Source organism: Leucoraja erinacea, chromosome 17, assembly GCF_028641065.1.
Source record: "Leucoraja erinacea ecotype New England chromosome 17, Leri_hhj_1, whole genome shotgun sequence".
Classification (NCBI taxonomy): domain Eukaryota; kingdom Metazoa; phylum Chordata; class Chondrichthyes; order Rajiformes; family Rajidae; genus Leucoraja; species Leucoraja erinaceus.
In genome coordinates this window covers 35851706-35879520 of record NC_073393.1, presented here as the reverse complement: position 1 = coordinate 35879520, position 27815 = coordinate 35851706, and the positions used below count along the sequence as shown (strand labels likewise).

Sequence of the window (27815 nt, the reverse complement as noted above, 5' to 3'; positions counted from 1 at the left end):
GCTCTGTACCCTGTAATTTCTTGGATTGGTCCTACTTTCCTCCTTAAAGAACGGATCAACACTAGCTCCTCTTCAGTCCTCCAGGCCCTCGCCCGTGCCTAGAGACAATACAAAGATCTTTGTCAACGCCCCTGCAATCTCCTCCTTTGCCTCTCGCAGTTACCTGGGACTGATCCTATCAGGCCTCGGAGACTTATCCACCTTAACGCTCTTCAATAGACCCAACACCATCTCTTTCTTGATCTCAAAATGGCCTAGCATATTAATATACCCATACCAATCTCACCATCCACCATTTCCTTCTTCTTTGTGAAAACTGATGCAAATTGCTTATTTAGTATCTTGCCTACATTCTATTATTACAAGCCTAAATCCCCTCCTTCCCTGAGTGGTCCCTCCCTCTCCCTAGTTACCCTCTTATATTTAATGTTTGCATAAAATACTTTGTAGTTCCCTTTATTTTAAACCCTACATTCCCACTTGAGCTCTTCCCTGCTTTCTTTATGCTCCTCAAAGGACCCGTCTGATTTCAGATTCCCAAACTTTCCATATGCTTCCTTTATCTTTCTAACCAAATGTGCCACCTTTCTCATATCCCAAGGTTCCCTTACCGTGCCACCCCACAGGAGCCTGCCAGTCCTGAACTCTGATCAGCTGCTCTTTTAACTACTCTCATTTCAGGTGTGGACTTACCCAATAACCGCGGCTCCAAATTTACTCTTCCTAGCTCCAGCCTGACTATATTGTAATATTCCCTCTCCCAATTTAGCACTATTCATCAAGATCCAGAGATATCCTTATTGATAACTACCTTAAACCCTAAGGAGTTGTGATTGCTGCTCACTAAATGCTCTTCCATTGGAAGACCAGACATCAGGACAGACTTGTTTTTCAATACAAGGCATAGTTTGGTCCATACATGAGTAGGACTATCCACATACTCTTTCAAGAATACATCATGGATACCACATCTGCCATGTCTAAGCCTGTTGCACTAAATGCATCCCAGTCACTATTTCAGCAGTTAATCGGCCACCACAACAACCTTGTTGCTTTTATGCCTTTCCATAATTTGTTTACATGGTTGTCACTCCATTATTTATTGGCACTGTTAGACCTACAATGTGATCCCATTAGAGTGATTGCACCTTGTTTAAATTTTTAAGCTCTACCCAGTTTGCTGCAGTTAATGGCCCTGCCTCTGTGACCTCTCTGAGTACCACTTTGACATTCTCCCTGTTTAGTCATGCAACCTTTCCACCTCTATCACAGCTGAAACAATGAAACCCTCAAAAGTTGAATCGTCACTCATGTTTCTCTCACATTAAAGCCTTTGCAATGGCCATAAAATCCTTGCACTGGTCCAGGCTCTCAGTTCATCTGCTTCATCCATGGAAACTGTGGAAAGTGTGTCCAGGTTCAGCTGCTGAAGGACCATGTTGGGGCACTGGTGAGGCAACTGGATGAACTCAGGATCATCAGGGAACACGAGAGTTTCCTGGACAGGACAGCGATATTGTTACACCAAAGCTACCCGGAGAAGGTACGCGAAGAGAGAAGGTGGGTGGCGATGAGGAAGGGAAGGAAGCTTGGAGTACAGGTGGCCCCGGGGGATTAAAACAGTTTTACCCTCTTGGAAGCTGTCGGGACAGAAGACACTGCCATTCTGAGCGGGGGACAGGTCTGCGAGTCACAACGTGACGCTGAAGCAAAACCGAATAGACAGACGTCAGGCAGAGCCGTGGTAGTCGGGGACACTATCGTGAGAGGTACAGACAGGGGTTTCTGCGGCAACAGGCGGGATTCAAGGATGGTGTGTTGCCTCCCTGGCGCCAGGATCCAGGATGTCAAAGACCGATTGCAGGACATCCTCAATGGTGAAGGTGAGCAGCCGGAAGTGGTGGTGCACGTCGGCACAAATGACGTTGGCAAGAAGAGGAATGAGATTCTGCAGCATGACTTTAGCTCGGAAGCAAGCTGAAAAGTAGGACCTCCAGGGTGGTTAACTCCGGTTTGCTTCCAGTTCCTCGTGCTGGTGAGGGCAGGAACAGCAAGATAGCGGATCTGAATGTATGGCTGAGGAGCTGGTGCAGGAAGCAGGGATTTAGATTCTTAGACCACTGGGATCTGTTTTGGGGTAAGGGTGAATTGTACAAAAGGGACGGGTTGCACCTTCCAACAGGACAATGAACCTAAGCACACAGCCAAGACAACACAGGAGTGGCTTTGTGACAAGTCTGTGAATGTCCTTGAGTGGCCCAGCCAGAGACCAGACTTGAACCTGATCGAATATCTCTGGAGGGACCTGAAAATAGCTGTACATCGACGCTCCCCATCCAACCTGATAGAGCTTGAGAGTATATACAGTGGAATGGGAGAAATTACCCAAATACAGGTGTGCCAAGCTTGTAGCGTCATATCCAAGAAGACTTGAGGATGCAATCGCTGCCAAAGGTTCCTCAACAAAGTACTGAGTAAAGGGTCTGAATACTTTTGTAAATGTGCTATTTCAGTTATTTATTTTTAATTACTTTGTAAAATATTCTAAACACCTGTTTTTGCTTATTGATTCAGGGGTGTTGTGTGTAGATTGATGATTAAAAAAAAAAGAATTTCATCCATTTTAAAATAAGGCTGTAATGTAACAAACTCTGGAAAAAGTGAAGGGGTCTGAATACTTTCTGAATGCACTGTAGGCTGTAAGTTGAATCAAAAGTTAAAATTGGCATGTCGCGAAGGTAATGCTACAGTGGTTACGGGAGATTTCAACATGCAGGTAGACTGGGAAAATCAGGTTGGTACTGGACCCCAAGAAAGGATTTGTGGAGTGCCTCTGAGATGGATTCTTAGAACAGCTTGTACTGGAGCCTACCAGGGAGAAGGCAATTCTGGATTTAGTGTTGTGTAATGAACAGGATTTGATAAGGGAACTCGAGGTAAAGGAGCCATTAGGAGGTAGTGAACATAATATGATAAGTTTTCATCTAAAATTTGAGAGGGAGAATGGAAAATCGGAAGTGTCAGTATTACAGTTGAGCAAAGGGGACTATGGAGCCATGAGGGAGGAGCTAGCCAAAGTTGACAGGAAAGAGGCCTTAGCAGGGATGACATTGGAACAACAATGGCAGGTATTTCTGGGAAAAATACAGAAGGTGCAGGATCAGTTCATTCCAAAAAGGAAGAAAGATTCTAAGGGGAGTAAGAGGCGACCGTGGTTGACAATGAAAGTCTAGGACTGTACAAAAATAAAAGAGAAGTATAACATAGCAAAATACTGGTCCCATTTGCCCTGTGATGTGTTTGAGGGCTCTGCCAACTATCATCCCAGAGCTCAGTGATCCACATATCTGAAATGCTCCATCTTGCACCAGCAATTTGGACACATATGGAATTGCACCATATTTTCTTCTTCATGCCTCGCTAACTCATGGTGATGCTTTTAATCCTGAGATTACGATCCTGGATGTCCTGTTTTTTCGGTTACCTGCGACTTACAATAAAAGGCACTTACCTTTATTTTGAATGTGCAGTTTCTTGACTCTCTTGTAGGACAGTGGTCTTGATCTAGTGCATGGGAGACGCCTTGGTCTAACACACTTAAACAGACGGAGCTGCTTCCAAACACTCTTCTTCATTTGCATTGAAATGTACTGACATCCATTGCAAAGGGGTGCTTGCTAAGTCTGCTATCACATTTGACTCATCACAGAAGTGAGAAAAGATTCCCTCTTAGGATTACAATTTGGTTCTAGCTGGCACACAGGAAATCTCCCTCCAGGTACACAAATTGAATTTACACAAAAAAGCTGGAGAAACTCAGCGGGTGCAGCAGCATCTATGGAGCGAAGGAAATAGGCAACGTTTCGGGCCGAAACCCTTCTTCAGACTGATCGGGGGCGGGGGGGTGGGGACACTCTTGTGCAGTACAGAAGCTGTTTAGCTGTATGCTTCGAATGTTTTACAATAAGAAACTGCAAGGGATGGGGGGAAGGGGGTCAGTTTCTTTTTTTTAAATCATGTTAATACCATCTTAACAAATTGGTAGGAATGCATAGCCACAAAAATAACTTGTGGGAATGTGACTTTATTTCCAGGCCATTCATTTGGGTAAAATAAACAAGCACACTCCTGTTTCTCAATAAGTAAAGAATTCAAAACTCTAGTCCCCTTCTCTTTGGTATTCTTCTTGTATGATTAGTGTGGCAAAGTGTAATTTTCAGCAAAACCTCTGCCATTGACAAAAGCAGTTTGAACACTGAGTAAAAATACTCGCTGTTATGAAAATGATAGTTGGCAGAGCCCTCAAACACATCTCATCTACTGCCCACAACTCTGCTGTCATCTCCTCTCCTCCTGAGCATAGCTGGAATCGAATTCCCCTTGTTTTCCGTTTCCACGATACCAGCCTCCATATTCAGAGGATCATTTCTGCAGCTTCCACCACCATCAAAGAGGCTCCATCACCAGACATCTTCCCCTCCCATCTCCTTTTATTATTCCCAAGGCACCATATGCTTTGCAGCTCGCTGTTCCACTCTTCGTCTCCACCAGCCACTCCCCTTCTCACATCATCTCCCCATGCGTCTGCAGAAGATGCAACGCCTCTCCTTTTACTTCTGCCCTTCCCATAATCCAAGGAGCCAAACACTCCTTCACTTACACCTCTTCCAATCTGTTGTACAAGACTTTGTGTTCACAATGTGGTCTCCTATACATTGGAGATATCAAACTCAAGGACTGCTTTCAGGGTGATTCATAGGCTGCCACTTTAATCCCCCATCTGACTCCTACTCCTAGATATATTAGTCGGTGGCCTCCTGGACTGTTATAACAATGTGAGTTTGTGGATTAACATCTCATCTTCTGACGGGGCACATTGCATCCTTCCTGACTCAATAACATATTCACCAGCTTCTGCTCACTCACTCACTGCTTTTCTGCGAGGCATAGCTAGAACCTTTTTTCCCCAGGATGGAAATGTCAAAGACCAGAGGTTTAAAGGTGATAGAGACAAAATTTAAAGGAGATTTGCAAGTCAAGTTTTTTACAGAGAATGGTGGGTGTTTGGGACATAATGCCAGAGTTGGTGGTGGAGGCAGATAAGATAGTGGCAACCAAAAGGCATATGCATATGAATAGGCATATGAATAGGCATATGAACATGCAGGCAATGGAGAGATATGGATCACGTGCAGACAGAGGAGATTAGTTTAATTTGGCATTATGTTCGGCACAGGCACTCTGGGCCACAGTACTGTACTGTTCCTTGTCCCAAAGACCATCTTCAACAATGCCTTGCTCTTATGCTGCCTCACCTGCTGCTGTAAGTCTCATCCTTGCTCTCTTTACCAGTGTACTCAACCACTCCAACACGCCCCAGTCCGACCTCTCATTCTGCGCCCTTCATTAAAATCTCTGCTGCCAATACTCTAATTTACACCAACCCATTCTCCCTGTGCTCACCTTCACTGACTTACACTGACCTCCAAGACCACCAACAGGTTGATTTTATCACTTTGGCTCCTGTTTCAAATTCTTCCACGACCTTTATCATTGTAAATTCCTCCAGCCCCTGCTGACCTCTAGTCATTCTGAACTCATCCAATACTGGTTTGTTATACATCCCTGGTTTTCACTGATTCACTGAGACAAATGTGCATTCAGCTGTCCGTGTCCTATAATTCCCTTCCTCTACTTCACGGCCCCTCCTTTATGAGACTATTGTTCTGACTGTCTCTTGGTCTGCTCGTGGGCACAAGTTTTAAATCGCAGTTGGTATCAGCACCTTCAACTGGTGTCTTACTGCATAGAAAGTCCTATAAATTCAAGGCGTTGCTGAACATTAGTGAGGATAAAAGGTTTGTCTCTTGATATTTCAAAAGCATTTTTATTTAACGTTGGACATTTAGATAAATTAAAATAAGTATTTGAGCAAAATACCAGGAAGTGCCCCACACTGTGTTCCAGTGAGCTAAATCTTGAGAGCACAGTGCAATCAGACTCCCACTAAAACCACCCTGATACCAGTAAGATTAATTTTAATGTCAGTCACCTAGCAACATTAATTGCATATTATAATAAGCATAACTCGATATCCTTTTGATGCCAAATAATTAATTTAAACATTAACTCAGTATATTACATTATTAAGTCTGTAAAACGTATTAAGTTACAGAAACAGTTAAAATAATGCAGGGACAAGTGATGACAGTGTTAATGAAGCACACAATCAGACTGTGCACACTCTAAACATTACTCGTGATACATGAGTCTTCCAAAGAAATTATTTTGGTGCTGACCCATAAATCCAGGCCATCTCTGTTTTCACAAGCAAAGGACCTTTGGCTGCTTTATGGCTGGGCCCCAAACTATGAGGAGTCTTGAGTCTAACTGAAATCATAATCATTACGAGGAAGGAAATTAAACATAATATCAGTGGAGAATATTTTCATAGCAGAAACCTTTTGAGGCCCATTCCAGGCCAACTCTGCCAGCAGTGTGTACTAATGTTTTTTGCTTTCTGACGGGGTTTGGTTCATTATCAAATTAATCAAATCAAGATGCCCAGGGAACAAGCATCAGGACTCCCTGCATGTTTCGCTGAAGTTCTTCAGCACAGAAATCACCCTTACATGCAGGATTATTAAGAGGCAAAATCTGACCTCCCTCGAAAAATATTTTTAAAATACCCCAAAGTGAAAATATGAATAAAATATTAGCAATTACATATTTATTATAATGTTTCAGGGAAACCCCTAAAAGGATTGAGTAAAGTATTTATGCATGCACTCCAAAGACTACTTCTAAATTTTCCTGTTTTAATCACTGCCTGCACATAATTTGTTTCAGATAAACGTACTCAAGGAAAGAATATAAACAATGAGAAAAACTGCATGCAAATCAGAGACTAATATGCACCAACACTTAAAGTATTGGATAATGCTATATTTGTTTTAAATAATCATTTTTAGTGGCAGCTAATATCCGTTAAGCATGCTGGTTAGCACTAGTAAACTTCACAGATGTTCCCTGAATCTGTTGCTTAAAATTATTAACATGCGCTTAGATTTTAACATGTCTCAGTTCTTAAAATTAGAGAACTGACCTCTCTCATGATCAGAGATTCCTACGAAAGAATGAACCTTGACATCACATGATGAGTTGTCAGTAATTACTGATTCAAATCATATGTGACTGGTTGCGAGAAACAGATTTCACTTGAACAGAATTTAAGGCAGGGCAAAAAACATCAGATTTTCAAATTATTTGTAATGAGAGCTTTCCTTCAGAGGTGAAATGTTTGGTAGACCTTTGCCATGAGGTTTTCCCCCAGGACTAACCCGGCACGTGACAGCTCTGCCACTTTATTTTGTTAAAATGTATTCATTTGAGATGTGAATCATACAACCCATCCCTACTTTGTATCCCTGGACGGCACAGTGGCCAGGTGGTAGAGTTGCTACCTTACAGCACCACAGACCCAGATTCAATCCTGACTACGGTAGCTGTGGAGTTTGAGAATATTGAGTTTGTACATTCTCCCTTGGTTTTCTCCAGGTGCTCTGATTTCATCCCACACTCCAAAGACGTGCAGATTTGTAGGTTAATTGGCTTCAGTACAAATTGTAAACTGTCCCTAGTGTGTGGGAGAGTGTTAGTGTACAGAATGATCACTGGTCGATGTGGACTTGGTGGGCCGAAGGGCCTATTTCCGTGTTGTTTCTCTAAAGTAAAGTTTTAAAAGGCTTAAAATGAGCAGACCATTAAGATTCAACCATATGGTGGGTATGGAGACATCTCTCAGTAAATCATATGCTTGCAAACAGCAAGACCTAAACAGTTCAGGCAGGGGATGATAGATGGCAAGTAACATTGAGTGCCATAGAGTCATACAACACAGAAACAGGTCCTTGGGCCCATGTTGACCAAAATGCCCAATGTACATCTTTCCATTTACCCATCCCTCTAAATCTTTCCTATCCGTGTACCTGTCCAAATGCTTTTTATATGCTATTATAGTTTTAAATGCCTCAACTACCTCATCTGGCAACTTGTTCCATAGACCTACCAAATGTTGGTGGAAAATGTTGCTCATAACATTCCTATTAAATCTCTTCCCTCTGGCTTTAAACCTATGCCCCCTAGTTCTTGATTCCCTCATCGTGGACTAAAGGCCACGTAGATTCACCCTATCTATACCCCTCACAATTTTATACATTTTTGAAAGACCACCACCTAGCCTCCTGCACTCCAAGGTATAGGGATCTAGTTTGCCCAACTTTCCCCATAGCTCGAAGGTAGACACAAAATGCTGGAGTAACTCAGCGGGACAGGCAGCATCTCTAGAGAGAAGGAATGGGTGACGTTTCTGGTCAATACCCTTCTTCAGACTGATGTCAGGGGAGGGGGCGGGACAAAGATAGAATATAGCCGGAGACAATAAAACTAGTGGGAGAACTGAGAAGGGGAAGGGATAGAGAGGGAAAAATTGCTCAGCACCTCAAGTCCTGGCAATATCCTTGTATATCTTTCCAGCTTAATGGCATCTTTCCTATCGCTGGGTGGCCAAAACTGAACACAGTACCCCAAGTGCAAGCTCGCCATGCCACCTCACCAATATCCTGTACACCCCAATGTCTAGACTCAGATGCAAAGCATCCATATCTATAGTTGAGACCTTGGTGGTACAATGGGCTAGACATTAGCTTCTGAAAAGAAGTTTGTAGAAAATCAAATCTAAGCTAATTAAAATACTCGAGCAAAGCATAAATCGCTGGAGGAACTCAGCGGGTCAAGCAACATCTGTGGAGGAAAAAGAGAGGTGACATTTTGGATCAGGACCCTTCTTGGGAAATGTCACCAGTCCATTCTCTCCACGGCAGCTGCATGACCCGCTGCGTTCCTCCAGCATTTGTGTTTTGCTCAATGTTCCAGCGTCGGCAGTTCCTTGTGTCGTCCATTTAATTAAAAGGTTTTAATTGTTTCCAGTGAAGACTCTTCCAGGGCAGACACAAACCATTGCCACTGCATCGCAATTCTGCTGATAACGGATGACCAATTGGCAAAGGGTCACCCCAAAAGGCCCAAGAAGGTTGTGGAGAATGGGAGAAAAATGCACTTTGTTGGATGCAGTGAATGTTGTTCTGAGGTTCAAGCTGATCAGACAGAATCAAGCGAGTTTTACGACATTCAGCTGAGCTGGATTAACTGATTGGCATCAGATGACTGAAACTGAAAGTCCATCAACCTTCAGTTTTAATATTGCTCAACTTGAAAAACTGAAATCACTTGGGAAAAGAAGGTTAAAACTGGATTCAGAAACCACTTAGTTTGTGAACTAGCAAATGTTTTGAGGAATGTAGACAAAGGCACTGTTGGATGTGGGATTGGCCCACCCCTCTAACCAAGAGCTTGGGTACAAGTGGAGGCAGAGCTGCTATACTGAAGTAATCTGATGCCTGCGCTTACTTAAGGGGCTGTCCCACTTGGGCGACCTAATTAGCGAGTTTAGAAGAGTTTGAAAAAATGTTATGTTGAAGACCTCCTTCGACTATGTAGAAGACCTCCTTCCACCTCCTTCGACTATGTAGAAGACCTCCTTTGACTATGTAGAAGACCAGCCATGACTAGCTACGACTAACTCCGACTAACTTTGGGAAAATTGGACACCGAATAGTGGAGAGTGAAGACGACCTCCTTCGATTTCCTTCGACCTCTCTTCGACTATGTTGAAGACTATCTACGATTACCTTCGACTACCCTCGATTACCTACGACTAACATGCCGATCTACTACGACCTACTACGACTAAACCTACGAGTTAAAAAAGTATCGATTTTTTCCATGGAGACCTTTTTTTACTTGTGGGCGTTTTTTAACATACTGAAAAAACCGCCGCAACCTAGCTGAGGCCTCGAGTACGTGGAGACCACTCTCGAGCATGAAGGAGAATTACAAAGACCTCCTACGACCTTGTGTCGACCATGCTGCAAGTATGAGTCGAGGGCAAACTCACCAGAACTCACGGATTAGATCACCCAAGTGGGACAGCCCCTTTAGACAGAAAGAACTGCAGGTGCTGGAATCGTGCATAGCACACAACGTGCTGGAGTACTCTGTGGGTCAGGCAACATCTCTGGAAGATATGGATAGGTGACATTTCGGGTCCAAAGAAGGATTCCAAAAGAAATGCTGCCTGACCCACTGAGTTATTGTGTGGGAAGGAACTGCAGATGCTGGTTTGTACTGAAGCTAGACACAAAGTGCAGGAGTAACTCAGTGGGTGAGGCAGCATCTCAGGGGAAAAGGAATCAGTGACCTTTTGGATCGGAACCATTCTTCAGATTGAAAGATGAAGAAGGCCAAAACAAAACCCGGCTGGCAATAGGTGACCTCAGGAGTTGACCTCAGGAAGGATGAAGTCCATATTGTCCCTTTGTTGGCTGGGGAATATGGGCTAATGACAGGGATACAAAGATGCGAACAATGGAACTAGTCGGACAACTAGGGTGGGGAGGGATAGATAGGTGGGGGGGCATATAAATGCAAGAGTTGTAAGCTGCCTAAGTGAAATATGAGATGCTGTTCCTCCAATATGTTTGTGGGTTCACTCTGACAGTGGGGGAGGCCCAGGATGGGAAGGTCAGTATGGGAATGGGAAGTAGAATTGAAATGTTTGGCAACCGGGTGATTACGTAGGCCAAAGCGGACTGAGCATGCGTGATCAGCGAAATGATCGCCAAGTCTACGCTTGGCCTCGCCGATATATAGGCGCCCACATCAGATGCACAGACAGGTCACCTATTCCTTTCATCCAGAGATGCTGCCTGACTTGCTGAGTTAATCCAGCATTTTGTGTTTATCTACTGAGTTCCTCCAGCACTTTGTGTTCCACGCCTGGACTTACGTAATGTCTTCACACTGAAGATTTCTTTCACACAATGGCTCTTTTTTTAATGTCAGTTTCTTCAGAATCTCTGCAAATTCTTCGAAAAGCCATTCCCAGAAGGACTAGAAGCCCAACCCACATTAAATGCCTTGATCAGTTCTATATGCTTTATTAAAGCTGTCCAACTGCAACAATAACACTGGAATAATACACAATCAAAACAATAGTTGAGGCTGGATGTAAAAAATATTCTATGCCACCACATGAAGAAAGCCAAGGGAGTTTTCAGGAGCAAAGAAAAACATTTATTTCTCAACTAAGACCATTAAAGACATCAAAATAACCCATCATTTGTTTCATTGTCTTTTGTGTGTCCTTGTGGTGTGCAGATCCTTTGCTAGAGTTGCCCGCTGCAAAAGTGACTGCACTTCAAAAAAGTGCTTTAGGACAGCTGAAGAATTTGCGTATTCTTCCTTCCTTATTGCTGTGAAATAATACTGGGATCAAAACTCAACTAGGGTTTCATCTGTCAAAATGCTAAAATAAATGCACAGTTAAAACACTTTGGCAATTGAGTCATTTTTCAGATCTACCATTTACACTGTTTGAAAGATATAGCTGTTCCCAAATGAGCAATTGTCCAGGCTTTCTCCTCCATTTCCAATTAGGACATCTGTTAAATTACATAGATTTTATACGCTTGAATTGCTGAAGACAGCACCAAAAGTGCCATGTCATAGCTTCTCACAAGGGAAATATATTTTAAAAGGCCACCACATTTCTCCCCAAAGATCACATTGTGCTTGGAACTCTTTGACGATCAAACGTTCAGAACAAATACGTTTTGGACTGGTAAGCATGCACAGTGCATGGAATTATAGAACCAGACCTTGTTGGGATTCCCTACAAGTTCTGTTGGTGAATTGCCTCTCAGTTTCTGGTGTCTATCTTGATTTTAAAGCGGTTTGTCATAAAGAAATCGGTATCACAACCACAAGTCTACTCTCAGGAGATTAGCTGCAGCAACTTGGCTTAACAAGCTGCTCACTCTCGAAGACCAATCGATTATTTCCAACTTTCAGCATTATAATTTTACCAGTTTTCCATTTAGTATTTGTTTCTATTTGCCAAGCACCGCGTGCTTATGCTCTTCAAATGCATTCATTTGGGCCAATAAGTCATTAATTTCATCATGAGACCCAATTTTTGGCAATATCTATGTTCACTAGATGGCTGATTCTCTAAGTGCTGATAAGACAAGGAAAGAGTAGGATAATGCCGTCAGTTTAACAACATAAAGCCTGTTACTGGTAGAATTATTGCTTGCCTTTCATAAAAAAACTTTTTTTTAACTTAAATGTTTTATATACATTAACAAAAATATAATTGACCACATTATCCTGCACCAATGACACTCATTATACATGAGGTTGTTCTTTCTCACACAGGTGGTTAATAATGTTTAATTGTGATCAGTTACTGTTTTATAATTGTCTCAAGAGTGATGGTATATTATTTTGCATGCAAGGAGCATCCAGTTCAAATATGCCACTGTTGTAATTATTGCCATTGATGCCAGTACCAGTAGAGGCAAGACAAGGGTAACAGACGCCTATTCAAGGTCCTTTCATGGAGCAGGAAGTGGGAATATCAAATGAAACAATGTTTACGGTTTTATAAGAAGATTTGTTTTAAAAAGATGAGACGATTACCTCACGATTGGTTCTTATTTTTAATGTGCTCGCCATAAAATAAATAAAATCTACCATAGTGTTTAAATTGATTTATTCCCTTTAGAATCTACATCAAACATATTCCACTATCTGAAGTATTTTGATGAATTAACTCGTGTCAAGAAACAATTTTCTTAAATGAGTTTATTAACCTCCAGATTTTGGCAGGTCAGTGAGAAAGGATTGGACTAGCTCTGCAAGACTCGTGTTAAAAACCACTGGGTACTTACCAGTCTCAGCAGCAGGACACTTGCGAATGGTGAAGATCTGCCCAAGGTCATCATCATCCTCTGGCAAACCCTTCTGCAGCCGCTGTAGTTTGCGTAGGCTCTCGCTGCGTTGGTGTTTCATGGAGCGTACGTGCTGGATCAGGTTAAGTTTTGCCTTGGTCGAGTAGCTGCACAGTGAACAATGGTAGTAACACGCCTCGGTCTCCACCGTGTTGTCGTGCTGCTGCAAGTGCTAAAGATGCCAGAGGAAAAAAATTGTATTTAATAACCCGCAAAATATATCACATATTTCATTATGCGTTCGAAACATGTTTTCCCTTTTTGTACCAAAGAACCTTCAATGTCCCCTCATGGGAATGGCATTGAGGTACAGAGACTACATTTCCACACCAATTCAGCTCATGAAGGTAGACACAAAAAGCCAGAGTAACCAGCAGATTGGGCAGCATCTATGGAGAAAAGGAATAGGTGACGTTTCGGGTTGAGACCCTTCTGACCCAAAACATCACCTATTCCTTTTCTCCAGAGATGCTGTCTGACCCGCTGAAGTACTCTAGCTTTTTGTGTCTATCTGCGGTTTAAACCAGCATCTGCAGTTCCTGTCTACACTACTCAGCTCAGGAAGCAACTACCTTTCATTATTGTACAGACTGGCCAATATGCTAATGCTGCCACATTTTTGTGTTTCCTAAACAAAAGCTGATAATCGCAAAAACAGTGTTTGTGCGCATATTCCCACTTTCTCTATTCGTGAGGGGATATCTCCACCACAGCCTCCATACTGAAGTGTTTATACTAGACTGTAGTGACTAAAGGGCCTGTCCCACTTGGGCGTCATTTGCACAATTTACGCTACATCATTTGCGTGTCACGACGCACGCGTGGTGCGCATGATGCGCGTATGGTACGCATTACGTGCGCACGTTACACGATGACATGGGCAGTGACGCGCGGTTGCGCGCGGCGTCCCAGGATTTTGGGATGTACAAAATCTTCGTGCGCCATCTGCATGATGCGCAAATGATGCCCAAGTGGGACAGGCCCTTCAATTACAACACGATGAACAACTTGTATTTACATGGCTCATTTAATGCAGCAAAAAGTCCCAAGGTATTCCACAGCAGCGTTATCAAACAAGGTCAGCACGAGGAGATGAGGAGAGATGACCAATGCCTTGACCAACCAGAGAGTTTTTAATTAGCACCACAAAGGCACGGGGAAACGTGTCCAGAACTTAATGCCTTTGCAACGGAATCTGCCTATAATCAATGATGCAGCTGTTAAAATTGAAGGATTATCAAGAGACATTGGGATTGCAAAATGCTTGCATAATGGGAGGAGATTTCAGAGGGAGAAGAGGACAGTTGAAGACGTGGGTGAATCGACATGCTGCTTAACAGCGAGCGACTGTGGGTCAGCAAAATCGTGGTGACAGATGAATGGGATACGGTGTGAATGAGGGCACAGAACCATGTGTTCACAGAGCATGTGTGCATTAGAGCCGTTGAACCCATTGTAACTAGTCCCTGGATTCCCCAAGAGAATTGAAATAAACTGGAGCCAGGCCCTTTAGGTAATTGACATACAGTTTTGTTTCGTAAGGGCAGTGACTTCTTCCACCAAAACACTGCAGGTATTGAAAGTGAAATTTAAAAGCTGAGATTAACTCGTCTAGTTCAGTGTGCGCAGGAAAGGATATTGGGCAAAGGTGGGTGGAAAGAGATGAGTTAAATACTGTATTAGCTATGATCTAGCTGAATGTGAGTCCATATTCGTGGGGCTGAATAAGCTGCTTCTCTGTCTGTGTTCTGACAAATTCCATGTGGCCAAGCTGTTTACTTGGATGTTACTGAACCTCAGCCAACGGGTGGAGGGAAATTAAGTTTTAATTTTTTTCATCCCTTAAACTCATCGGGTTTCCAGAACAATTTTTGCCAGCAAAGTTAAATATGTTTCATTGACAGTTGCGGCGATTTCCTAAATGAATTCAACTTTGTACGTTACTTGGCCCTTTATACTTTGAATTTTCCCTTTGTCGACTTTTGACTATTTTCTGCTGCTGTAGTCAAACACCTTGGCTTACTCCAAAAAGCCAGACTACCTTCAATTCCACCGTACTTCTCGCAAACACAGCACATTTACACTTGTTTTATTTAGATTTCTCTTCAACACTATCCCTATAGTGTCCCTATGTCCGCACATGGAGTCTCTCTTACTATGTGACGACCCTACTAAATTAGTTCTTTCTCAAGGTTCCGTCTCCTTTTACCAAACCAAGCGACCAAGGGAACGTGTATTCGTCAATTTTAGGTAACCTCTAATAATCCCCTTCCCCGTTATCTTCCACACCCTCTATTCTTCCCCCCTCTCTCCTGTTCCCCACCTGGACTCCCTCCTATTTCTCCCATCGCCTTCCACCTCCATTCCTTCCTCTGGCTTCACAATTTGCAACACTTCCATCAGTTCAGCTCAGTTTATCTCTGGCCTTTGTTCCAACTATCTGCCCATCACCCCCCCCCCCCCCACACACACACCCACCCTTGTATATATCTACCTATTACCTGCCACACTTTGTCCTGCCTCTTCTCTCTCCCAGATTTCTTCTCCCCTCCTCTCCACAATCAGTCTGAAGAAGGGTCCCATCCCGAAAACGTCACCTATCCAAGTTCTCCAGAGATGCTGCCTGACCCGCTGAGTTGCTCCAGCACTTTGTGTCTGTCCTCAAAGCATCTAATTTACCAGCTGGGCCATCACCTCACTCTTTAGTATAATGTTCCTAATGTCCAGCAACTTTCCCTTTTCAGCCACCCCATGACTTGTTAGTTCAGGTCACTATCACTTCCAGACATCCTCATTGAGCCATCGGTCTCATCATTACCCAGACAACTATCTGATGACTATCAGGTATTTGGCCTGAAAGTATGCAACAAGCTGCCACTAGTGCCTTTCCCTCATGTGTAACTGTGTCCCAAGTGAGTTAGTCTTCCCTGAGGCCTCTCTGATGTTGTGGCTTCCATGGACCTCTGTGTTTATTCTTAGACAGCTCCACCTCTGTGCAGGTATCTCTCACGTCTGAAGCATTTACACCTTTGAGAGTTCACATGTGTTCCTTCCCCTGCTGATTGTCATAGAGTCATACAGCGTGGAAACAGCCACTTCAGCACAACCTGCCCACGCCGGTCAACATGCTCCATTTACACTAATCCCACCTGTCTACATTTGGCTTCTATCCTCCAAAACTATCCTATCCATGTACCTGTCCAAATATATTTTATACATTGTGACAACACCTGCCTCAATCAATCCATCTGGCAGCTTGTTCCATACATCCACCATCCATTGTGTAAAAAGGGTGCCCCTCGGGTTCCTATCAAATCTTTCCCCCCCCTCACCTTAAACCTGTGTGTTTTGGTTCTAGATTTCCCTACTCAGTTAAGAGATTGTGCATTGACCCTATCTAATCTCCTCAACATTTCTAACATTTATGTATAACCTACTCCATCCACTCTTTCTTTCTACATTTATGGTGCCCTTTTCAACTCAACCTTGAGAAGCGGGCATTGCTGGTAATGGAAGTGTTATTTTAGCTCATTCCTTGATGACCTAAACTTATAAGTCATCCATATTGGCATAAGACTGGACTTCACTTTCACTTAGACATTCAGCAGCTCTCAACATTCAATATAGTGGTAAGTGCATGTTTAATATTGGTTCCAAATTTGACCCGCAATGGAATCAAATTTTGGAAACAAAGTATACTATAAAAAGCATTGACATCACCAGGAATGTATTTTGGGTAACATGGGCAGATAGCAAGGTTACATCAGCAGATTTCCTTTCTTTAAATATATTGGTGAATCAATTAAATTGTTATTAAGAGTTACACTGGAGAGTGCAGATGCTGGAATCTTGAATAAAAAACAAATTGCTGGAAGAACTCAGCATCTGTGGAGGGAAAATGGACAGATGACGTTTTGGGTTGGGATCCTTTTTCAGACTGATGGGAGATGGGTGGTACAGAGAGGTGAGGGGAAGGGGTGGGGCAAGAACTGGCAAGCGGTAGGTAGATTCAGTTGTGAGATGGGGTTGTTTGGCATATGAGTCAGGTGGGAGAGGGACAGGTGGAAATAGAGATGGGTGGCGATAGTAACCAAGGTGGGAGGTGACGGAGAAGGAAAAGGGTGCAGATGTGGAATCTAACAAGAAAGAAAGATGGGAAGTGGCGTGTGGAACCAGTGGGAGTGACGGTGAGTGGAATGGGAGATGGAAAATATGGAGGGATGGAAGATGAGTTGAATGGAGGAGGGGGAAGGAATGGGGTGACGGGGGGAGAGGAGAGTGGACAGAAAGGTGTACACAGTGGGGTGTGGAAGAGAAGGTGAGGTGGTGTTACCTGAAACACAGAATTCATTGTTCATTTCCTAACCAGGATTTAGTTTTAATTCAGCATGGCCTTCTGTCATTACATTATATATCCTTTTTTTTTAAATCTCCTAAGTAAATCTATTTGGTATATGCACACACATGCAAACCTTTTATCCTTTCTATCCTCACCTCAGTAGTTTGATCACCCACCAAGCTGAAGCATCTTTTAAGCATTTCAAAGTCCACCCTCTTTATACAAAGTAGGTGCAGTAATGATCCACCTATCTATGAATCCCATTCCAGCCTGCCTGAATTTTCCTGGATGTGGCATTGTAATCCAAGACTTCTGTCCCTTCTTTAAGACTGTGGCCTGAAATTATTTTTGAAGGGTTTTGAATTTCTGAAGTTTGATTCCATGTTAAATTTTAAAGGAAAGATACAAATAGAAGGTATCACAATGCAATGAGCAGCGGAAATATGCGTGAGGTGAGAGGGTTAAGAAAGTTCTGTCCATATGCTTACAGGAATTTTTGGACATCAATGCAAAAGGAAACTGGTGTTAGAAGGTAGAACAGTACAGCACAGCACCAGAACAGGCCCTTCATCCCACAATGTCTGTGCCAACACAAACTTTTATCTGTCTGTACATGATCCATATCACTCCAACCTCTGCATATCTATATTCATATCCAAAAGTCTCTTCAATACCACTGTGGTATCTACCACAAACACCACTCACCACCCTCTGCAACACTTCTTCAAAATCTGCCCCTCTGGCCTCAAACCAATGGCCTCTAGTATTTGATTTTTCCATCCTGGGAAAAAGGTTCAGATTGTCTACCCTATCTATGCTTTCCCTAATTTTATATACTTCCATCAGGTCTTCCCACAAACTCTGGCATTCCAGTAAATGATGCAAGTCTATCCAACCTAATCTATTAGGACTCCCTAATGCAGCCTGACCAAAGTCCTATAAAGCTGTAACATGACTCCCTGACGTGTGTACTCATTGCCCCAACCTATGAAAACAAGCCTACCGTATGCCTTCTTTACTACTCAACCTGTGCTCCACTTTCAGGGAGTTATGGACTTGGGCCCCAAGTTCCCTCTGCACATAAATGCTGTTAAGGGTCACGCCATTAATTGTATATTTTCTCCCTTACATTTGACCTCCCAAAGTGCAACACCTCACACTTGTTCGGATTAAACTTCATCTGCCATTTCTCTGCCCATTTCTGTAGCAGGTCTATATCCCGGAGTATGCTTTCAACAGCCTGATTTGCAAGATGAGAGGTTAGTAAACGAAATGTGGGGAAGACTCAGATTCAGATTCAATTTAATTGTCATTGTCAGTGTACAGTACAGAGACAACGAAACGACCCAAGCTTATCCTGAAATAAAACCATAAGAACCAGTTCTACTATCACCTGTTAATATTCAACCAACAGAAATCTATTGAAGCTATTTACCACAAACCACAACTTTTTCTGTCAAACTAATTCAAAGACTCTGAAGTCAGGCAATTTGCTAGATGCACATTCTAATCTAAGACACATGACAGATTTGACATGCCAATCCTTTGAATACCCGGTTTATTCATAAAAAAATCTCTGGGTAATGGATGTATGGGATACCACAAAACATAAATTAGCAAAAAAAAATTAATTTAGAATATTAACTGAAAATAAATGTCTGCTTTTCCATGCCAGCATTATGAACGCATGAAAGCTTTTGTAAGTCAGTACCAAGAATCAATATTCCAAACTACACTGGCCGAGAAATACTGAAATATTTAAAATGAGTCCCACTTCAAATCAACTCCAGTTTTCTTTCCCAGCTTCTGCTAAATTTAATTTAGTTTAGTTTAGCTTAGAGATACAGCGCAGAAAAAGGCACTTCGGCCCAACAAGTCCGCACCGACCAGCGACACTCGCATATTAATACTATCTTACACACACCATACAGACAATTTACATTTATACCAAGCCAATTAACCTACAAACCTGTATGTCTTTGGAGTGTGGGAGGAAACCGAAGATCTAGGAGAAAACCAACCCGGGGAGAACGTAAAACTCCGTACAGACAGCACCCGTAGTTGGGATCGAACCCGGGTCTCTGGCGCTGCAAGCACTGTAAGGCAGCAACTCTATCGCTGCACCACCGTGCTGCCCTAATTTGTTAGATTTGTTTCCAAAGTTTGGGAAGGTACTTATTTCACACTGACTCAATGCAAAAATCATAAACCCGTTTTAATTCCTGCCGTTGTACATCGATCGAAACTCTGGCTTTTTTAAAAAAAAAGATAAATTGCTGTTTGGTAGGTGAGCATGTGAGGATTGAAAGAGGCCAGGATAGAAAATTAAGGCTATCACGATATCTCTAAATAAGGCATTTTCAAAGCAATTTCCCTGCCACTCACCCAGACCTCTGCTCAGCTACATTTTGACTAACAGCAACAAGCTAATGAACAGTCCGTCTCACGGGCTGGAGCAATTTATTGGTAATTGGTAAGCTCGGAGTTGGGAAAAAGTGAAACAGTTACTGTTCTGACATTGACCAGTTATTTGTAGAAACAGCGTCTTTGGGGAAAAGCCTAAATAATACATAAGCGTATCTAGCTTCCTTCTGGAGGTGAAGAAACGTGTTGCAGGGGCTGAACTGATCGATCAACAGGCCATTGGTAAACTAGGCAGCTATGGTGCATGGCAGAAGCCATACAGGGAAGGGGAGATTCAAGCGCTAGATTTTCTTTATTTTGAAGAAATCCAAGATCAATGTGTTGCAGACTTTATCTCCGCATAGCCAAACAGGACACAAAATATTAACATGTATTCATCTAGCAAACAATGATACTGTCATTAGTTTGAAAGATAGCAAACTGAACTTTAGATCATTTTCAGTTTTTCAGACCTACTCATAGCTGGCTAATAAGCCTAAATATTTTGTCATCAGCTTCTCAATGTACAAGAACTTTTAACGATTTAAGTATTTCAAGGACAGCACTTAATTTTATTACAATTCTCTTTAAAGGGTTAGTTTCAGAATGTCTGCTTTGATCTAACACATCTATACTCGTGTTCATTAGCAATTACTCAGCGCAGCATCCCATAAACATAGTGGTTATAGTTTGCTCAGCCCAAGACCAGCTTCAGGCACAGCTTCCCTTTGAGCTGCACACGATGTCCATACCAGCAGTGAAAAAAAACAAACTCAATTTGTTTGATCTATTTGTGGCATAGAGGCGATTTAGGATGGTGGAGGGGCGGATTTTTCATCAAGAATTCCCTTCCAGCTGGGGCTCAACGTGTAATTGATGTTAGTTATGACCTCAGAAACTAGCGTGAAAAAAATTAGTTAAAGAAAGTCTTTATCTTTATTTTGATTGGTGAAATTTGAAAATGGCAACCCATAGGTCCATTCAGTCCGTGTGATTGTCAGACAGATTCACGCCCACTGCCCCCTTTAATTTACACATATTCAGTATGAAACCAACATGCAGAGTATAAGTGCACACAAATTTATCAAACTTATTTTTGTAAAATTTTTGGTCTGAGGTCTAGGAGCGCACATATAGTGAAATGCACATGATATGGTTTGGATATAGCCAAACGATGCATATAGGAATGAAAAACTGCATAGCTATCCTGTAGAATTAGGATTATTGTATTACTTCCACCTTAATGCTTCAATCTATATTTTTTCTACTTTGCCAATATTAAGTCAAACTGACGAAGATCTTTACCACACACTATTTTTCTATAAATAACTCACTTTGCACGTAAACACATACAAAATATTAAAGATTAAAATATCATTAACAAACGAGGTCATGTAGCTTCCTTTCTTCAAACAGACATAATTATTATACCAGTTGCTGCGAAATCCCTAATGCCACTGCAATACATTCTTTCTTTATGATTTCCTTAGCTGATGTTCCTTTCTTCCTCCAACATCAAATGCTCTTCCATGGCTGGTTTTAAATCTGCACAAATAGTTCTCTTGGATGAGGATGCAGACTGATCAATTCACTTTCTCATTTTACAGACACTACCTAACTTCCACTTCAAGCCAATAGATTTTTGAGATTTGTTTTCTTACTGTGCCTGATACATTAATAGCACTGGCAAGAAGATATCATGTGCAGCATGGAACAAACGTTTTGTGTTGCCTGATCAGTTTTGCCTTGCCAAAAAAGGCACTTTGCTTTCAAATGCTTGTTGCGTGCTGTTAGGTAGATCTAGGTAGATCTAGGTAAAAATATATTTTTAAATAATACGACCCAGACCTTTAATTTTGCATTTGTATCAATGCAACAAAAGGACATTCATCTGATCTACAGTCTTTCTTACTACAGTCATACTGAAATATACATAGAACGGGGAAGACTTGGGGCTTCACAGAAATCCACTGGGATTAACAGCCCAGCAAAGGTTACTTCCGCATGCTGTTCAAGTAAAATTTTAATTTGAAGTTGGCAAATGTAATTTGTTTGTATGTGCACCCCCCTGTACTAATTATAATGTAATCATCAGGGATCAAAACGTATTAAATTAAACTCACTAAAAGTGCTTTCCTTGGTCTTCTGAGTACGGACACCTAATTTTCACTCTCCAACATCAAGTGCAATAAGGCAACCATTTTTAAATGTATCCCACAGAAGGCCAATCTTCAATTAACTTTAATTTTTGATCTGATTACTTTTATTCTCATTACTGCTTTAATACTTTTACATTATGAAAGCTACCTTCCATCTGAATTGGTATTGTTGAAACATCAGAATAGATTGTCCACAATTGTCAGCTGAAGACTTGCACTTACTTGATAAAAAAGACTTGCATTTATAATTTGCCTTTTATGATTTCTAAAAGTCCCAAAGCATTTTACAGCTAATGAAGTACATTTGAAGAATATTCACGGTACAATTAAGATACAGCAGCCACCAGTTACAGCAATGCACAGTCTTACAATCAGCAACGCCGTAATGGAAAAACAATCTTGTATATTTTGGGTAGGAAAGAACTGCAGATGCTGGTTTAAATCGAAGGTAGACACAAAATGCTGGAGTAACTCAGCGGTTTCAGGCTGCATCTCAGGCCAGAAGGAATGGGCGACATTTCGGGTTGAGACCTTCTTCTGATTGTATATTTTGGGTTTTGGTTGAGAGATAAATATTGATCAGCAGTTTTCTCTGATGTTTGAAATACTGATCTTTTACTACAGACAAGAACGTTGCAAGTTACGATCCTGGAAAGTGTCAGCATCTCCCCAAAAATGCAGCAGAGCTCAAAACTTTAAAACTCAAGTAGGTTGAATGTCAAAATCGACAAGTTAAAACAACTTGCCTGTTGGAAATTGTTGCAATTGTGTGATTTGGGAAGTACGGTTTTTTGAAAGTGAACTGTTCGCCACAAAAGTGGAGAGGTTACTTTTCTGCAAAGCTTTTAAGTGCTCCAGGTTAAGGCACTACCAATGCAAACGTGTACTTCACTTCTGAAAGACAACATAGTCGGCAAGAGCATTGGATGAAACTATTCAATGCTGCCAGGAAAAGTCTTTAGAAGTTGACGTTGAGCGTGTTGGATGGTGTAAATCCCGTGGGCAACAAAAGGGGAAGGCTTTGAACTTTGCATTAGTCTGTCAGAACATAAGCACCAGCATATTTAGGGTAGGGTCACTGCAACAATCATAACTTTCATGGGGTCTTCATCTCAATTCTACCTCTGCCCCCCCCCCTCCCCAATGTAGGAACTGTACCCATGTCAAATTGATGCCGGAGCTGCAGATGAAGAAGTGCTTCACAGGAGTGATTCCACCTGTGTCGCATCAAACAAAGTAATCAATCTTCACTCAGATGAAGTATATGTTACCTGTAGCATTCTTAAGCCTTCATTAAGCTTGTTATATTAGATCTATTATCGTGGGTATTGGATGGAATTTCCCAGGGCTTTCTCTCAACCATGACAATTTAGCGTAAGGGAGGGTTGGCAATCTGTTTTCTGATCTCCTGTCTGGGCAGAATTCCATCAGAAGCAGGTGCTGACCATTTGGTTACAATGATTAAGATGTGGTTAGTAGCATTGCAGAATTTCATGCCCAATATGTCAAGGCCAAATCGAAGGTCAAAAGTGATCTAATCATTCAGAATTTGCATCCAAGTTTTGGGTAGAAAACATATCTACATAGTGCAATCTAGGAAATATTGGTTACCTCTGTCACCCAATACATAGAGTTTTGACACTTGATTTAAATGGAGGTAATGATTTCTTGTACTTCGAGGACTTTTATAAATTAATAAACTATTATTTAATTACTTAACTTAAAACGTCACCAATTCTGTAATGGCTGGTCCACATTAAATGTAGAAGGGCATTAATGCAGGGAGATATGTGCTTGCAATCAGCTTTCTATAAGAGGATAGACAAATGTGCTGGAGAAACCTAGCGGGTGCAGCAGCATCTATGGAGCGAAGGAAATAGGCAACTTTTCTGATGTTATTTGTGAATCTTTAATAAACCTATGTGGAAAATCTTTGATGGCATCTGGAGATCTGAAATGTGGCTATGCGGCCAAACTATTTTAATTGCAGTTGCTACCATATGTATATAAACAGCGCTTTTTAAACAAACCTAGTGTCACAACGCAGAAGATTAGATTTGATATCTGTAATGAAAACAGGCATTGTACAAAGTGCAACCAACTAAATGGCCAAGCAGTGATCTTGCCATCTGTGGTGATAGTGGAATCTTCTAAACAGAAACTCCTTGAATTTGACAAAATATACTAATTGTACTACCCCCTCCATGTTTCTCTTCCACTTAAACATAATAGCTCAAATTAAATTGTTATTCAGAAATAAAGGGCACCATTTTAAAAAAGGAGATGAGGAGAACTTCTTTAGTCAGAGGGTAGTTAATCGATGGAACTCATTGCCACAGAGGGCTGTGGAGGCCAAGTCAGGGGATATTTTTGAGGCAGAGATAGACAAGTTCTTGATTAGAATGGGTGTCAAGGGTTATGGGGAGAAGGCAGGAAAACGGGATTAGGTGGCAGAGATCAGCCATGATTGAATGGTGGAGTAGACCTGATGGGCCGAATGGCCTAATTCTACTCCAATAACGTGAACGTGTTATTAACTACTTTTATTGATAAACTTCTAGTAGTTGAATCCCATCTGGGGGAGTGAACTCGCATTCTTTTCTAGTAAGGGGCAGTGTTTTACATGCAACATTTGCAAGTGGTGTGTGCTGTCAACAACAGTCTGCTCTGTGGTAAGCTTACAATACTAGCAAAACTGGGTGCAGTGTCACTAACATTCTCCATAAAAAAAGATCCTCAGTGATCTACATTGCATAATAGTAGATGGGAAATTTTGAGACACTGCAAAAAATCTTCACTTCTAAGCTGGAAGGGTTGTCACAATCAACTTTGCAACCAATCATAAAGCAAATGCAGGACATCACCAGTGTTAGACAATAGATAATAGGTGCCATTCGACCTTTCGAGCCAGCACCGCCATTCAATGTGATCATGGCTGTTACATGTTTTTGTTTCAGATTTTCACAACTGCACTTTTTCATTTCTCGGTAGTTATTCATTGGAAGTGAAGCATCTTGGAAATGCTTGAAGTTGTGAATAAAATATATTAAAAATACGTGTTCATTTTTCAAATTTCTCCAGTTGGGTGTAAGTTTAGCACACCGCAGTTATCGCATCTCCTTTGTTGACAGATTATTACCGTTTAATATGCAAATTGCACTGAAGACATTAAATCCACACAGTAAGTGAAACAACTACTCAATCAAAATCTAAAACTGCAACTTTTTACAGCAGATTTTAACTGTCATGACACTAATTAAGCTTTTATCTCGTTCTATATCACCTTCCTGGATAGAGCTCGAAGCATCTACTTCACACAACATTCATCCTTGCTCCTCTTTTGATATCTATGCCATTGAAGACGCCTATTTTAGCTGCCACGTTAGCTGTTGGTGAGTTTGAGTTTAGTTCATTCTCACATGTACAGTGAATAGCTTTTGTTGCGTTAACACCAGTCAGCGGAAAGCCAATGCATGATTACAATCCAGCCATCCACAGCGTAAAGATACATGATGAAGGGAATAACGTGAATACCATTTAGTGCAAGGTAAAGTCCGATCAAAGATAGTCCGAGGGTCTCCAATGAGATTGATAGTAGTTCAGGACGGCGCTCGGGTTGTTGGTGGGATGGTGCAGTTGCCTGATAACAGCTTTTGTCCCTGAATCTGGAGATGAGTGTTTTCACACTTCTCCACACTTCTATTCCCTTTGCCCGATGGGAGAGGAGAGAGGGGAGAAGAGGGAGTGGCCGGGGTGTGACTCATCCTTAATTATGCTGGTGGCCTTGCTGGCTGTGTGTGTGTGTGTGTGTGTGTGTGTGTGTGTGTGTGTGTTGCAATTTAGAATTACAGTGTAGTTAGTTTAGACAAGTATGTTGCTAATTTATATTTATATTAGAAATATTAAGGCCCCACTTTCTGGAAAACAGTACTGCAGCACAATGCGTTCTGACTGACAGACATCAGCATGCTCATAGTTAGCCAATTATTATTTTCTCAGAAAGCCCAAATACGCATTTGCCAGAAATCATGCATGAAAAAATTCAATTTTTTTGGTGATTTTATATATTTAACTAAATTGTATGTTTCTTTCAGATATTGACATAAAATGAAAATTCCAGTCAATTCCATGATTATTTTGTCACAAAAGATGTTCCAAAATTCTATTAATGTAATTTTATCACCTTATTTTGAATGCTAAGTGTTACTGGATGAGTGAAAATTGGACATTAATAATGTAATTCCACACATTTCCAACTCTTTCTGCCATAATGCTTTGGCAAGTCACGAGAAAATAAATGATGAAAGGAAGCTGGAAAAATTAACGCACAGAAAGCAGATGGTATTATTTACAGGTGGAATTTATGCACATTCTTCATACGATTGGGAATTTTATTATTTTTTTCCAATGCTATGTAAGGTTTAGTTATTTTCAATAGGAAAACCAGGTATATCTCACCATCTGTGTTATACCTGATTTTAGCAGAGAATTGGTGTGAGATAATGTTTTTGCAGAATGATAATAAATCTACGGAAACTTTGAGACTAAATTGGATGTCATGTTTGATCACGTTAGCATTTCAAGGTGAAGCCTAATTTTGGAGCAGAGAGACGACTTTTTCCTAATCAAAACTATTGTACAACTCTTAAAGTTTGGTGCAGCTGGCTGCAACAGGTAAGAGGTGTCACCATATTTTGCTAATAAGATGGTAGACACAACCTGGTGAAAGGAGGGTGTGCGAAAGCCACAATGTGGAAAGAAGGTAAGGCTCTGTGAAGGCCACAGTGTGGAGAGAATCCAAATATAGCCACCAGCTCAGATTCCAACACATTGCTTAGAAATAGAATCTACATCCAATGAGTTACTGAGCTCCAGTCTGATCTAGGAACTGGCTCTCTTGCAACTGAGGTCAACTCACATTCTGAGGACACAGTTCGAAGGCAACAAGCAGTCTGCCACAGCCAGTGGAACCAATTTCACTATGATGGAGACTCAGCTTCAAGCCTGACCTCAGGTGTTGTCGTATGGAGGTGGAGTTTGACAGTTTCTCCCTTCGGCTGCCTGAGTTTTCTCCAGGTGATCCAATTTCCTTCCACATCTCAACGATCTGTGAGTTGGTAGGTTAATTGGCCATTGTAAATTATGCCTAATATGTAGCTAAGTGGGTACAATCTGGGGGGGGGGGGGGGGGGGGGTGGAGGGAGATGGAAGTTAATGGAAGTATGGAATTAGTACAAATAGGATGTCGATGGTCACACGCATCTGGTGGGCTGAATGGCCTGTTTCTGCTTGTGTCTCTCTATAGGCTCTATAGGGGACATCTGATGGGAATGCACAGTGAAATGCTTAATGAATAAGCAAACTTGCCAGAAATCACAAGTATAATTCCAAGGGGTGTAGGATTCTGCGCAGAACCTTCCAACTGCAACCACTGGAGGAGCAGCGCTTCGGGACATGGGGCCACGTTGAGCGATAAGGAAGGAAAACCCAGGAACTACAGGAGAGTAATTACTTGACCTCGTATCATCCTTGGGATGAGTTGTTATGTAAATCTGGTTTGGAATGTTGTCTTTTACTTTTAGGTTTATGATTGTCATGTGTACTGATGTAGAATGCAAAGCTTTGCGATCCAAACAGATCAGATATACCATGCATAGATGTAATCAGTTCTAACTCAAGTCGTTTTAGTTTAGTTTAGGTTATTGTCACGTGTACCGAGGTATGGTGAAAAGCTCCTGTTGCATGCTATTCAGTGGGCAGAAAGACATTACATGACAATCGAGCCATTTACAGTGTACAGATACAATAGATAAACTTGATATTAATAACTTGAATGCCCAGGATCGAAGAAAATTACAAAAGGTTGTGAACACTGCCCAGTCCATCACGGGCTCTGACCTCCCCACCATCAAAGGGATTTTCCGGAATCGCTGCCTCAAAAAGGCAGCTAGCATAATCAGACCCACACCACCCTGGCCACACACTCATTTCACCCCTGCCATT

The 27815-nt window shown here is 41.7% G+C and overlaps 1 protein-coding gene across 1 annotated transcript in view; it reads right to left on the bottom strand.

Annotated features, from left to right (window-relative positions):
* Positions 1 to 27815, bottom strand: part of zfhx3b (zinc finger homeobox 3b) — a 468030-nt gene that overhangs the window by 190381 nt on the left and 249834 nt on the right. Inside the window, 1 exon segment of the mRNA XM_055648956.1 lies at positions 12852 to 13083. Coding sequence (XP_055504931.1) covers positions 12852 to 13083 — 232 coding nt within the window.